The sequence below is a fragment of the Monocercomonoides exilis genome, assembly GCF_001643675.1.
Source record: "Monocercomonoides exilis strain PA203 chromosome Unknown scaffold47-789622, whole genome shotgun sequence".
Taxonomy (NCBI): Eukaryota; Preaxostyla; order Oxymonadida; family Polymastigidae; genus Monocercomonoides; species Monocercomonoides exilis.
In genome coordinates this window covers 665,474-681,094 of record NW_027150592.1, presented here as the reverse complement: position 1 = coordinate 681,094, position 15,621 = coordinate 665,474, and the positions used below count along the sequence as shown (strand labels likewise).

Genomic DNA, 15,621 nt, shown 5'->3' with positions numbered 1-15,621 from the left:
TGCAGACTATGGCAAAACTTTGTGGATGTTAAGCTATAAGAAAAGTCTGCACTTGAGGAGGTTATTGGAGATGAGCTATTGTTCTTCTCATTCTGCATCATGTTTCTTGAATGATCAGTGTTGAAGAAGATCAATATGTTTTTCGGTGAGTTTGAGGGCTGCACTTAAAGAAGTGTGTGACTGATGCGTTTGCGTTTCTGTTGTTTCTGCGAATCATAACCAAGCAGAAGCATTGACGTATAAAGATGTGAGGAAGGTGCTGGATGATATCATATTTGCTTGCGATACACAGTTTTCATCTTCACCAGTGTTGCAATTGTTATCTGTTGTGGCTTGAGCAGGCATCTCGTTTGAAAAAGTTGAGTCTTTCATGCTTGCAGTAACCAGGCACTTCTTGTGCAGTGGCAGCGGATCTTCTGGGATGCAAATTGCATATCTTGATGTTGAACGCTATCTTCAGTGTTTTTCCTTGAGGCTTTGTAACATAGAAACTTCGTGATGCACTTGAACCAGCCAAATGAATACAACGTGGTAGACCAGTGAGCGCCTCTGAACTCATCCAAAAACAGTGAGTTTGCAAATACTATATGCAGAAGCTGGACGACCTTAACTCAGCCTGGGTGTGGTTTCGGTTGAAGCTTGGAATGGAGGCTGTGCAATTGGAGGTTGGGAAAAAAGGAGACAGGCGCTGTTTCCGTTGGCGATGATTCTGGAAAATGTGGTGGAGCTCCAGTTGCGGATGGACGATGTAGAAGGGGCGATTGCTTTGGTCGCCCCTGTGGAACGGGAAGAGAATGGAGCTGTTTCATGATACAATAACATGGCATTGGAATGGAGGAGGAGACTTCACCTTTCCATCATCACGTGCTTATTTCACACTGTTAAGACAAGATTTAAGTGAAAAAGAAATGACAACCAACAACATACAGATGTTCTTTGAGTATGCATAGTGTAAATATAGATCCTTTGACATTCCCACCATTGTTTTCAAATGAGTTGTTATATTCGAATAAGTCATCTTATTTTCCAAATTCTTCCAATTTTATCTTCTTTTTCTATAAGCTTTTGATAAATTTCAAATTGTTTTTTGAATCAAACAAATACATATTTCACATCGAGAATGTGTTATTTTGTCTCAACATATTTCTGAGCAAAATGCTTGAAAAGTGAAGTTGAAGAAGGAAAAGGAGAAGCTCAAATAGAGGAGCTAACTGCAGAAGAACAAACGATAAGTTAGTGAGAATTTATCGTCTAATCAAACAGACAACATAACATTATAAATGCAGAATCTGAGCGCGCTGCTCTCCTGTTCTGTTCTGATTCAGAAGAACATCTTCGCATTTCCCACGTATGCAGCATATATAAATAAGTCTTGAGGAAAAGAATGGATGAGCTGGATTTAACGAACGAGGAGATTGCAGGAAAAGATAACAGTGTGGAGAAGGCGATGGAGCTGAGGAGGATGAGGAGAGGGAAATTGGGACTGAGAATGGGAGTTGAGCTTTTGATTGAGCCGGTTTGGTTTGAACAGAGCATCGAAGGGAGAGAAGGGGACGGGAATAAAAGATAAAAAGGATGTTACGAGCCGGATGTGGAATTGAGGCATTTTGGAACATGAAAGAAGGTGGAGTGTATTGATGAGTTTGTTACGATTGGGGCTGTCGTTCCGCAGGAAAGTGTGCTGTCGATAGACGTACGTTATGTGACATTTACGATAAGCCAAGTGTTCTGCGTGAAAGGAATAAGTGTGTTGTTTTCTTTTTCGCATTTGATGTTTTGTTCTTTCAAAACCTTTTCATTCACTTTTTATTGCAAACAAAACAATATTTTCGTTGAAGATATTCAAGATGATTTCTCTATCATTTCAAAAAAACAAGATAAAATAATAATAAATAAGAAGGAATAAAATTATTGTTTTTTTTAACTTTGAAGCGTCTTTATTAAGTTTTTCAAAAGAATAATAATAAATGATGTTCAATATGCTGATGGAAGGAATAAATAAAATTTTGAAAAAGTTTCACCAAAAATCAAAATGAATTATGAGTTGGCAAAACAATGATTCAAACTGACAGAAAATAGATAATAATAAATTCAAATGAAGATGTCAGCTTTTTGCAGCCGCTTTTGTAAAAGATTACAGCAATATCTTCTTTTCTTTCAATTATCAGCAGTTTTAAATCGAACTGTCTTGTAACAGTTTTTTGCAACTTATTTCATAACTGAGATGACTCTGTAAAGAAAATGAAAACAATAAAATAGTTATCGAATTAATACATAATCTCTCAAATTAAAATCTGTTAAATATCATCAAAACATCATTTATCACACATTTGATCACTTCAAATGAAAATAATGGAAGTTGAACCATAATTTTCATTTTTTCTTTCTTGAAAATTGACGAATTTTTTTCCGAATAACCAAATTCTCAATGATGTTTTCGGAACTTTCGCCTTCTCGAAAAAGTGAAATATGCTCATGTGTATGGACTTTTATGAATAAAAAATCATCGAACCAAGTTGTGGAGTTGATGAATCATATGTTTTTGCACACAAATTTTGGTAAGAAAAATTTTACAAAGATTCAAAGAATTTTTGATGGTATGTTATAGATGAATTCTTTGATAATTAATTCTTTGTTGTTTATTTTATATTTTTCTTCTCAGATACAAATAAATTTGTAACTCTTCGTCTGGCCAGTCTGTACAATAAAGAAAAAAACTTGCACACGAAAGTCGCTATTTTAAAGTGTGTGTGTTTCGAATATAGTTTTTTCCAACTCCGCGAGCTTGGTTTTGAGTGCACGCTAGGAAATTATACGCATGCTAAACAAACCGGATCAACAGAGACTTTTGATATTTCCATTCCGGATAAACCACCTACACCACCTTCGAAATCTAGTTTGTTTTTTAATAACTGTTTTTTGAAATTTCTATTAATTATTTTTTAGAACTGAGTCCCCAAGATCAACAAAAATTTGAACAGTTTTTGATTGTCAATTCTACAGAATCTTCCGAGTCAATATGCCGAATATCTCCTTCCAAAAAAAGTTTTATTTTTTTTTTATTGTTTTCTTTTCACATTTTTCTTATTTTTTTTCTTTTTTTTTTATTCGTAATTGTTCAGATTCCTCACAAATTATTGATGATGATTTCGCAATTTTAAACTGGGATTCGAACATGGAACCTGATATCGATCCCCTTAGAAATTATTTTTCGCAAAATCATATCACTCCGCGTGAAATTAACGATCGTTCTGTTTTTAATCCGAGTATTCAAACTTCTGAAAGCAATCAGATGGATATCGAAAGTTCAACAGAGGATTTTCATGACAATTCAACATATTCAGTTTTAACACGGTCTCAAGCTTATTTTGATAACGATTGGTTTTCATTTGATAATCCAAATGAATCCTTGACAATGAGACAGACAAACAATTCAATGATTAATGACGAGAGCAATGACAACAATTCAGTTCAAGTTTTATCTGGAAACAACTCTGATAAAAGGAATACTTCGGATGTAGAAAAATCATCTCAAGTTGAACTTTCAAATACATCAGAAGACAAATCTTTGTTAACAAGTCTTGCACTTCCAAACTTAGGTAATACATGCTGTTTAGCTTCACTGATTCAAGTATTTCGATCTGTCTTCAAATATGGAGGAGTGTTTAATATTCGGAAAGGGAAAATCGATAAATTTCATGCACAGTTAAACTCTCTTGTCAATAATAGCTTTGATAAGTTGAACCCATCTAATTCAAATTTTAAAAAATCATGGAACAAATTATTTGCGAAAAAATGGGAGAAGAATCATAATTTGAGACATGATGATCAACAAGAATTTTACATTTCGTTTTTTGATTTTTGCCAAGATTTATGCAGCACAACACCAAAATTGAATAATAATATAAAATCAACATTCAGCTTTCCAAAAATTTGTTCAAAATGCAACATTCGATCTGAAGGTCCAAAAGAAATTTCATCGTTAATAAGATTGCAAGGTCACAATATTGTTGATGCCTTCAATGATGCATCCATTATGAATTCGGATAATTCAAATAACAAAGAAGCATACTGTGAGCTTTGTAGTCAAAACACATATCATGATTCTTTTTTGAACATCGAGAACTTTCCAAAATTTTTATTTATTTCATTGGAAATCCCCAGTGGCATTCAGTATTCAAACACGCGCGTGCATCAAAATATCAGTTTCTCTAGCATTCAAGGGAAACAAGTTTTGAGTGACATTCATAATTTAAACGCTCACAATTACACTCTGATTGGACAACAATTCTACAACGGTGACAATGATAATGGTCATTTTTTTTGCTTGAGAAGAATTGATGATTCATTATTCGATTCTCTTTCAAGGCATTCAGAAAAATGGATTTTGTGCAATGATGGAAATATTTCATCAATTTCAAAACCTATAAATGAAGAAATAAACAAACATATTTCAAATGGATCAAGACCACTCCTATCAATTTTCATGCAAATTAGTCTTAGAGAAAATTATGCAGTGAATAATCCAGAATCTCCAAATTTGTTTTTTTCAAAAACAGCAAAAGAAAAATCCACTGAACATTTTAACGCTTCAGATATTCACTTCGAAGATACAAACACTTCACAATATTCTAACATTTCACACTCACATCAAAACAATGGATCCCCATTTGAGCAAATTAATATCAGTCACAATACAAATACTGCTATTCCTTCCTCATCTGCAAACAACAAACAAAAACACTTTCCATCTGATATCACAAATAATTCAACATTATCTGTTCCTTCACAATCATCACTTATTCCTCGAAGCTCACTTCAGTGTCAACATCCAATTCAGCTTCACATATCGGAAAATAATCAAGGAGAAGAGGCTGGAAATTCATCATCTTCTGAAAGATTTTACAACAATAACATTTCATTTCAAACAAGTCATTCACATTCATTTTCTCATGTCTATTCTGAAGAACAACAATTTAACCAATCCTCTTTTTTCACATCGTGCAATGGCAATGATACAGCCAACACTAGACCTCAAACAAGGCTCATCAACATCCCTAAGATAAAATTATATGAAAAATTCAAATTACTGAACATAAAAATGTCTGCTAGTACATTTTATAAACGAACAGCACATCTGAAACGAGCAAAAAGAAGAACTGATTTATGCGATCTGTGTGAAAAATATGAATCACTGGTCAAAAAAAAGGAAACTTTGAAATCACTTGGAAAATCTTTGGATAAAAGAGATGTGGAAACAATGGAGTTGATTCATAACCACAAGATAATTGCTCATCATCAGCAAACACATTTTCGATTCATGAAGCAGAATCTGACTAATGGAGAAGCGCTCATATTATTCGATTTCAAAGAAAACTGGATAGCTCCAATAAGACGGAATTCAGTGAGTCGTGATTTCTATGAAAAGGAGGAAATATCACATCTTTGTATAATCGTTTACAAACGTGGATCAAAAAAGAAAGTTGAAAAACATATTTTCAATTATTACTCAAATAATTTATCTCATGATTACAGGTTTACGATTGAGTGTTTGCAGAGTGTCCTAATAAACCCCATTCTCAAAGAAATAACGAATTATCACTTTATGTGTGACACAGGGACACATTTCAGAAACTCAAACGTTTTACATTTTATTTTATCTGAATCTTCTCCTCAAATGAAAAACAAACGTTCTACTCTTTCTTTCTTTGGAGAAAAACATGGAAAGTGTGAGTGCGACGCTGAATTTGGATATTTATCGAGGTTAATGAACAATTATTTAGATGATCAAACAGTGATTTACAACATTGATGATTTAGTTGAATTTTTCCAAACAAATTCATTATTGTCGAGTGCGAATAATCAAAACTTAAGCCAAAATAGGAACGAAACTTTTCGATATTTCTTAAAGTGTGATTGTTATTGAAGCAGTTTAAATCTTTAAAATCAGTTTTGTGTGTTTTTTTTATTATTAATTAGATACAATCCATCCAACAAAATACTGTGGAGAAAATTGAATATTATATCATTGAAGAAATATCTCTTCTACGAAAAAAGAGGAAACGAAATTTTTCGATCGATAGTCACACCAAAAAATTTGAGAGGAACCGAGAAAATCACTTTCAAAGAAGAGAGAAGTAGAGATGATAGAACAAGGAAAAAATTCAACAGGCCGACTGGAGAAAGTCGCTCATTATCACTGGGCGAATACACTTTTAAGATTCTTAAAGATAGGAAAAAAATGTTTTGTAATTATTTAGAGAGTGATGATTTAAATAATATTGAAGCTGCCTTTTGAGTTGAAATTGTTTTGTTTTCAATATTGAACTTTTGACTTATGTTCCGTATGAAAAGCCTGCTGCTCAAGCCTTGAATGTCAACCGAAAGGCTAAACTTTCAAGGTACCTCAAATTTTTTCTTGAATAGTTAAAGATTTGAGGCTAGGCTGATTCCATCCTGTGGCTGTATTGTGACCGGTCCAATACAGCCACTTGAAGGCTTTGGGTCCAGAATCAGCCTCCCAGGGTGGGCTTTCTTATGGAACATAAGTAAAATATTCAATATTACTCACTTTTTTATTCAAGTCTTTTTTTTTGAATTGTGTCGACACATCTTTTTGTTTTATTATTGTTTTTTTAATGATATAAAGTCATGAAAAATTTTGTATTTTAAAAATCTTGAAAATTTGGAAAAACAAAATTTTGTTTATTATATCTTTAATTGGAATTTTTTTGGATTCAAACAATTTGTCAATGTATTTCTTATATTCTTCCATTCCTATTTCCACATATTTTTAATTTATAAATGTGCGTTTTTTTGTATGTTTTTTTGTTTTTAGTCTGAAGATTATTATTCATAAAAAGAGGATAGTATCTTTGAAGAAAAAAAAATGCTTTGAACGAAAGGTTACTCAAAGAAAAATTATCTGGAGATAACAAATGGATGCAAAAATATATTTAGAAAAAGAAAAAGTTAAAAGAGGTTTCAATGAAGGCAGTGGCTTGAAAAATGTATGATCAGTCTGAGATCCAAATTTGTTTATCACATGTGAAGAGCTTCAATGAAGAAAATCTCGAAAATAATGCAAAGATAATAAATGGCTATCACATGTTTAAAGTCAGTAATCCACATAACTGAAAATCCGTTTTTTCTTTTGTTGGTTTCAAACAAACGTACAAGAGTGATGATGCTCCAAGACGATATACAAAGATACTGACTGAATTGCGGAGTTAATCAGAATTTGATACAAAATAATTGAAATAGGACAACAGATATTTTATAAGTCAAGAAAATCTTGTTTGAAATTATCGAACATTTTTCAAAAGAAGAAATGAAAAGAAAGCATAGATAAGTGCATTATCTGAAATTCAAACTTTTCAGAGAAATTCAACAAACTGAAACTGTTCACCTAACAGATTCTTTTCGAAATATTTCATCTTCTGTAAGTTGATAATAAATGAATTATTAAAAAGTGACCTGAATCGACATTCAAGGACAGAACACTGCCTATAAAAATTATACAGAAAAAAATATTATTCAAACACCTGAATTCCTGATAGAAGATGAAATAATTGGAAAAAATTGTGCTGAATCATTATTAACATAAAATAAATGAATTATTCTCAAAGCTTGATATTTGTAAAATAAATAACATCTAAAATAATCATAAATAAACAAGTTCACACAAGTCAACATTTGTCACATGTTATAACTGATATAGTAAATTTGTTTGAAATAAAAAAGTGTTTTCGCAAATGTTTCCAAAACTTATGGGTTTCAAAAAAATATCAAGTTGATTATTGTTTAACTTTTTTAATGAAAATACAGTTTTTCAAAACAATAGTAATTTTTTGATAAATTATTGTCACATAAAGTTATTTTTTGTAAGGTTTTAAGTGCGACATTTAAGAGACCGAAAAATAATATGATTTCAAAAATAATCACCCAGATATTTATGATTTGTCAAAAAGGGTTATTTATAACGATTTCACAATTCTTTATTACTATAATAATAATTCGAAAATCGATATATAACTATTCTCATTATTTTGAAAAAATCAAATATTTTATAAATTTGATCAAGTTCCCAACATGTATTTTATTTGACACTAAATGTCAGTTGAGGAATATTTTTGTCACAATTTGTCATTGACAGTCACTGACCGTCACTGACAAAAAAGAAAAAACAACCAGATATTACAGCTGCTATCAACAAATCTTTTCCAAAGAGCTTCAAAAAGTCTTTAGTAGTCTTAGCAATAGTTTATTTTATTTAAATTATTATTATTATTATTATTATTATTATTTTTTTTTTTTTTTTTTTGTGACAGACGAGGATTCATGTGATTTGTCAGGTCACAGAGGTGTAATTAAAGTGTTTAATTGATGATTCTTTAAACGAAAAAATGAAAGCAATATTTTGGCAATTTTGAAATATTTGAATATAATATTAATGAACGTTTCGTTTAATAAACATTCCGTTTTGTTTTTTGTTCTTTTCGTAACTTTTCCAAATTGAAAACACATTTGCAGCATTGTTGGAATTGCTTTGAATAAGACAATACATTTTAAATATCATTTAAAAAAACAGAAATTACAAATACAATATCAAATGTCTAACAGCACAACTGCTTTCAAAAATTTGTTACTCTAAAAATAACAATCTAATCAAAAAATTTCAATATAAATAAAAAGCTTCAAAATTATTGAAATGAAATATTTGTAACCAGTAAATAAAACATGCACAGTTATAGTTTGACACGTATCCAAAATAAAACTAAAGATTAGGATATGATGGATTATTCATTCATAAACGACAAAAATATAATTTTCATCAAAACATATAAATAAAACATATCTATACTTATAAAGTTTCAACAATTAATGTGCAATGGTATGATTTTAACATAAACTAAATATATGAAAATTCTTTCAACAACTGTAGTGGATATAACAATAAAGAGTGATCAAACAAAAACAATTAAACGAACGAATAAATCGAAGAAATTTCGAGTCTCCATAATAATAAAAGGAAGTTTTCATTGAAAAACATAAGAAACAACTCTCACAAACTACTTTCAAAGTAACTGCTGAACTTTCGATTCATTTTTCTCATCTTAATGGGATCGATCAAATGATAAAAAGGTGGAAAATATCAGGGAATGCTTCAAATCATCAAAAACTGACGAAATCTTTGAAAGTCTATTAATGAACAACATTTAAGATTTTTCTAAAGTTTAACTTTTTGCTTTTTCAGTTTATAGCTTAAAAGCTCTCTTTCAAACAAAAATTTCTAAAATTCATCTTTTTGAAAGTTTTTTTATAAAAAAAATAAAATATAATATTTTTTTAAAACAAGTTTTAAGAAAATTCACCATCAATGAACTTCTTTGAAAAGCAAAAATATATTTTTCTATTTTCAAGAAATTTGCAGGGTGCGGGTTTGGCACCAGGGTGCTGGTTAAGCACCAATTGTATTTGTGAAAATAGTGATATTTCAAAAATCTCTGAAAAAACAGAAACGGTGAAGCTTAGGAAAGTTGAGCACAAGCATTAGATAAGCTATGCTTATTTTGATGCACAGAAAAAATGCTTTGCTGAGTTCAAATGAAAATAGAAAACTTGTTATATGGAGCAAAATTTTATCAGAAAATTTTATTCAAGAGAGGCAATTTAACAGTAAATTGTATTGTTCAAGTATTATCACTTTTTCATCAATGAAAATAAAAAAAAATATTTGATATTTTTCTTTCTTTTCCAAAAAGTGGATAATGTGGATTCTTTTTTTAAATTCATTTATGTTTTAGTTATTTCTTTATTTTTCGTTTTGTATTTCCTTAGTCTGAAACGACTTCATTGAAAAATCTAAATTTGCACATACACATATTTGTTTTATTTTTTTGAAAGAACATTTGAATGCCTATCAGAATATTCGTTTCAAAGAATTAAATTGAAAACAACATATATCTACTATGGGCCAGATCTGATTTGTTTCCAGATTGCGTTTCTGTTTCTTGGAAGTTTTATCAAAAGAAAACGCATAAAGATTCATTCATTATTTGATTAAAAAGTTTCAATCCTGAAGCATACGGTTAGCAGCTTGATATAATTAGAATATCATCCATGCAACTTAGATCATTTGGAAAAGAGTCATTTGATGCGAGTGAAACGATTGTCACAGTGGGAATCCTCACTTATCATCCAACTCATGAAAAGCCTCAAGAATTCAAAATTAAAAACTTTCGTACTGTGATTGGCAGAGCGAAAACTGCCAATATAAGAATATCCGATCAAACCGTGTCCAAATTTCATGCAGTCATATACAAGTTGCAGAGGCGGTATTATTTGAAGGATTGTGGAAGTACAAACGAAACATACATCAATTCAAACAAAGTGGAAGCGATTGAACATTTAACGCCTGAAGGAGAGCCAGTTCCCGCTGATGACTTGCGACATCCTGGAATTCAGTTTGGTGAAAACCGCGAGAAACTCGGAGAGCCAATAGTCTCTGGGGACATGATCGCATTGGGCACCTGTTTTCTTCATTTCACAATTTCCACTGAAAGCGTAAGAACCAGGCAGTCTTCACATGCGCAGCGTATTTTCAAAATGGAAGAAGGTGTTCAGCTGAACACAGAAAACATAGATTTTCCACCCAGTGAACAAATTACAGATGCAGAGACGCTTCGGCAGGATTATGAACGGCTTAGAGTTGCGTATCTTTTCAATCGAACTGGAAGCGATATGGATGTTGATAACATGATTTCTCGGTGCTTGGTTTGCAGCAAGCAACTTTTATTTAATTCGCATCTGTTTATTACTTCGTTTTATTTCTTATATTCAATTTTTTTCATTTAGGATGTGTTATTCCAACTATTTCCCACTGCTGAAAGTGCAGTTGTGCTGCTGGCAGAGGAGAAGCAGAAAGAGATGAAGCTCGCTGCATCGCGTCTGCGGGAGCGGGACGGCGAAGACAAAGAAGGAGAGTTTGTGTTCTCGTCGAAGCTTGTAGAGTATGTGCGGAGGCAGAAGCAGGCAATCCTATCACGGGACTGCCAATCCGACGATCGGTGGACTTTGTCTCATTCGATTGTGCAGATGGACACGCGGTCGACGCTGGCGGTGCCGCTGATTGGAGGGGGCGAGGTTGTTGGGGTGCTGGTGCTTGATTCCTCACAGCAGGATGCCTTCTCAAAGAAAGATTTGTCTCTACTCACGTCAGTCGCTGCGCCTATTGGGAAAGTGGTGTCTAACCAGAGGTTGCTGAATAGAGTACTGAAGGAAGAGAAAGAACAGGAATCCCTTTCTCGTTTTTTGCCGCAAAGACTGCTGCAGCGCATCCTCCGACCAACCGATCAACTATCACCTTCACCTTCACTTCCTTCTTCTTCATCTTCTTCTTCTTCTTCTCAGCCATCATCTGCATTGTCCACACTGCACCGGACAATGTCAAGTGCTCAGTTTATGCAGCGAGACTGTGTTGAAGTGCAGCACGGGACGATCTTCTTTGCGGAGCCGAAGGGCGCCAGCCGAATCTACCGCAACCAAACACCATCTGAGCAGTTCACGTTTCTGAATGAGTATTTTGACAAGATGGTTTCCTGTGTGTTCCGACACGATGGCGTTTTGGACAAGTACATTGACGACATGATGATGGTGACGTGGGGAGGGACGCTGTTGGAAGAGCATCGAACACTTTCTGCACAGGAAATTGCCTCAAGGGCGGTGATAGCTGCATTGGAGTGCAGGCAAGCTATTTGGGAGTGGAATAAAGAGAGGAAGGAGAAGTATAAGCAGGCACTGGCAAAATACAAGAAGAGTAAAAATGCGGGAAAGGCGAATTCAGGTTCTTCTTCTTCCTCTTCGTCTTCTTCCTCTTCTTCTTCTTCTTCCTCCTCATCTTCTTCTTCCTCCTCCCAAACCAAGAAATCCACAGACGAAGTCGTCAAACAGCCTTCTCCCTATTTCGCCTTCGAGATTGGCATCGGCATCAACACTGGAAAAGCCATTGCAGGTTTTCTAGGCGCGACACAGCGGTTAGAATACACAATGATTGGCGATGCAGTGAATCTTGCCTCTCGTCTGTGTTCTGTTGCCGAGCCGTCGCAAATCCTCATTTCTGAAGAGACAGCTGCTCTTGTGGCGAACTTGAAGGATGTGCTGACGATTGAGGTGTCACCAAAGTCACTAAAGGGGTTCAAAGACAAAGTGAGGGTGTTCGAAGTAGAATATGGGTGTCGGTTGAAAATGCCTCAAAAACCCGTGGCGCTGGCGATTCCGGATGAGCTGTCACAGGAATCGCAGCAGTCTTACTCGACTTCTGCTTCTGCTTCTGCTTCTGGTGTTGGAGCTGTTACTGGAGCTATGAGTCAACAATCACCTTCTTCTCTTCAGGGACATCATGCTACTTCTCCTCAGTCTGTTAGCACAACAACAACAACAACAACATCTTCTTCTTCTTCTTCTTATTCACATTCACCCAAACAACCCTCTGACTCTTCTTCCCATGTCCCTTCCTCCTCTCGTTCTCTGCTACAGATGTCGCCTAAGAACCCCACACCTCACATCCCTACCCCTTCTTTCACAACCAACAACAACAGTAACATCAGCAGTAGCGGTTCTTCTGCACAAACAACAGACCTTCATACAACTTCACATCCTTCTTCTTCTCCTTATCCTTCCACCCCGTTTTCCCCTATTTCTCCGATCTCCCCTATTTCTCCGATTTCTCCGATTTCTCCGCCCATGACACCCACCACTGCTGATCTTAGTCCTGGCCCTGTGACGCCGACAGGGTCACCCACAGGCATCTTCTCTGCTTTTGGGACACATCACAGAAATAGCAATGGAGCAAGTGGTGGTGGTAGTAATAGTAATAGTCATACACATCATTCTATACAGGGAAGGACAGGAGCAGGAGCAGGAGCAGGAGCAGGAGCAGGGGCTGTGTCTGGGACTCGCACTTCATCATCATCTTCTTCTGCTTCCTCTGCTGCTCCTTCTCCTTCTCCTTCTTCGTCTCAGAGTCATTCTCATTCGCATTCCCATTCTCATCCTCATTCTCATCCAAGCACCCCTGTTCAACTCCCTCTTTCTTCAACAGCTCCTCCTCCTCCTTCCTCTTCCTCTTCCTCCTCCTCCTCCTCCTCCTCCTCTTCTTCTTCTTCTTCCTCTTCTTCTCGCAAGATCAAAGACACACCCAGTGACCACAATACACCAGACTCAATAAAAGATACCCCTTCTGCTGAAACATACTCCAGTGGCTCTACTGTTGATGAAAACATGCGAATTTTGTCTGGTGCTAATGGTTATAGTAATAATATAGTGCCTGCTTCTTCTTCTTCTTCCTCTTCTTCCTCTTCCTCTTCTCATTCTTCTTCTGCCTCAGCCACAGCCTCAGCTGCTGCTCGTAGTCTTCGCAGTGCTGATCTCCACCATCACAGACAGCCCATGGCATTTCCTTCGACTTCTCCTTCTTTTCATCAAGCTCTCAATTCAACTGCTCCTTCTGCTATCACATCAGCTGGGGTTTCTTCTTCTTCTTCTTCTTCCTCCTCCTCCTCCTCCTCTACACCTCACAAAATAACTTCTTCTGCATCTTCCTCTTCTTCCTCCCCTTCCTCGTCCTCTCAAATTCGTCGTCCTTCTCTTGCTCGCAAAGTGCGTCCAGTGACAGACTCACTTTCTGATGGCCGTGCATTGATGATGATGATGATGAACAAAAACGAACAGAAAATTGCTCCGCCAATAAAGTCAACAACTTCGGTGGATACGGCTCATCCTTCTTCTTCTTCTTCTTCTTCTTCATCCTCTTCCTCTTCCTCTTCCTCTTCCTCTTCCTCTTCCTCTTCCTCTTCCTCTTCCTCTTCCTCTTCCTCTTCCTCTTCCTCTTCCTCTTCCTCTTCCTCTTCCTCTTCCTCTTCCTCTTCCTCTTCCTCTTCTTCCTCTTCTTCTCCAATGATTTCTCCTTCTTCTTCAAATGCTTCTTCTTCTACATCTTCAAATATCATCCCATCATCATCATCATCATCTGGTTCAGAAGGACGACGAAGAAGAATAGGAACAAGTAATGGAACTTCTGCTAATAACAATACAGATATATCTTCTTCTTCTTCTTCTTCTTCTACCACTGCTGCTCCTCTTTCTCCTTCCTCTTCCTCTTCCTCTTCTTCCAGACACTCCAAATCATTATTCCCTTCTTCTTCTGGTATATCTTCTATTCTATCGCCATCAAAGCTATCAGAAGAGAAAGAAAGTGAAAAATTCATAAGTCCAGCCACTTCATCCAAAGCAGAAAGTGAAGGTGCTTCTTCTACTGCTTCTTCTTCTAATTCTTCTTCTTCTTCTTCTTCTCAAAATCAACCAGAAAACATTATTCGTCATCGTCTTTCTCTTCAACCTTCTTCTTCCTCTTCTTCTTCTTCTCATCATGTTGCCAAATCAGATCTTGCTCGTTTTGCTCCTATTCGAATACCAAAGTTCAAACAGTCACAAAAAAACACACAAAAAGTGCCTCTTAGCACACAGGAACAAGATGTGACACCTCATATTGCTAGTAATTCTTCTTCCTCTTCCTCCTCCTCCTCCTCCTCCTCTTCTTCTTCTTCTAATTCTTCCTCCTCCTCCTCCTCAAATTCTTCCTCTTCTTCCTCTTCTTCTCCTTCTCCTTCTCCCTCTGCTTCTCCTGCAACCTCCTCTTCATTATCATCCACAAGTAATATGAGCCCAACATCATCACCTTCTGTGTCAAAGAGAGTAAGTAAACAAGTTGCTTCTTCTGAAATAGCATCTTCTTCTTCTTCTTCTTCCTCCTCCTCCTCCTCTTCTTCTTCTTCTTCAAATCCTTCTTCTCCTTCTCCTCGTATAAGTTCTTCTCGTATTAATCCACAATCTCAACAAGTCACTTCATCATCATCATCATCATCATCATCATCTTCTTCTTCTTCTTCTTCTTCTTCTTCTTCTTCTTCTTCTTCTTCTTCTTCTTCTTCTTCTTCTTCTTCTTCCACTGCTGCCAATCTTTTGTCATCCAATTCACGTAAAGCAACTGTTCGTAATGTGGCTGTCACAACAACAACTTCTTCTTCTTCTCCTTCCTCTTCCTCTTCTTCTCCTTTATCCCCTTCTTCTTCCTCACTTCACACTCCTTCACATAGAACTTCTCTTCCTTCTTCTCCAACTTCCTCTTCATCATCATCATCTTCTTCTTCTTCCTCTTCCTCTTCCTCTCCTTCTTCTTCTTCCAATTCAACTCAATCATCACATGCCTCTTCACCTCTTTCATCTCACATTGCTGTCAAAACTCGCCGTTCGCTTCAGTCTGCCCCGACAAACTTTGAGCAGCCTTCTCTTCCTCCTCCTCCTCCTTCTTCTTCTGCTGCTGCTGCTACTACTAGCACCCCCATATAAATAATATATAAAGGAATATATTTATATATATGGAATAATTCTATTGAAAATCGTTTTTGGTTTTTAATTTTTTAATAGAAAATAATAATAATAATAACAATTTTTTTTTTTTTTTTTTTTTTTTTTTTTTTTGTTTTTTTAATTTGAAAGTTAATTCTTAATTTCACTTTACTTAGTTTCGTGTTTACTAAACGTACATCGCAATGAAAATAA

The 15,621-nt window shown here is 35.3% G+C and overlaps 1 protein-coding gene across 1 annotated transcript; it reads left to right on the top strand.

Moving 5' to 3' along the window:
* Nucleotides 1-10,122: 10,122 nt before the first annotated feature.
* MONOS_7814 (putative GAF domain) lies at nucleotides 10,123-15,408 on the top strand (the record flags this gene model as incomplete). Its single annotated transcript, XM_067878168.1, has 3 exons — nucleotides 10,123-10,776; nucleotides 10,858-14,477; nucleotides 14,715-15,408. The coding sequence occupies 3 exons, from the start codon at nucleotides 10,123-10,125 to the stop codon at nucleotides 15,406-15,408; spliced, it is 4,968 nt and encodes a 1,655-aa protein (XP_067721463.1).
* Between the last annotated feature and the right edge of the window lie 213 nt (nucleotides 15,409-15,621).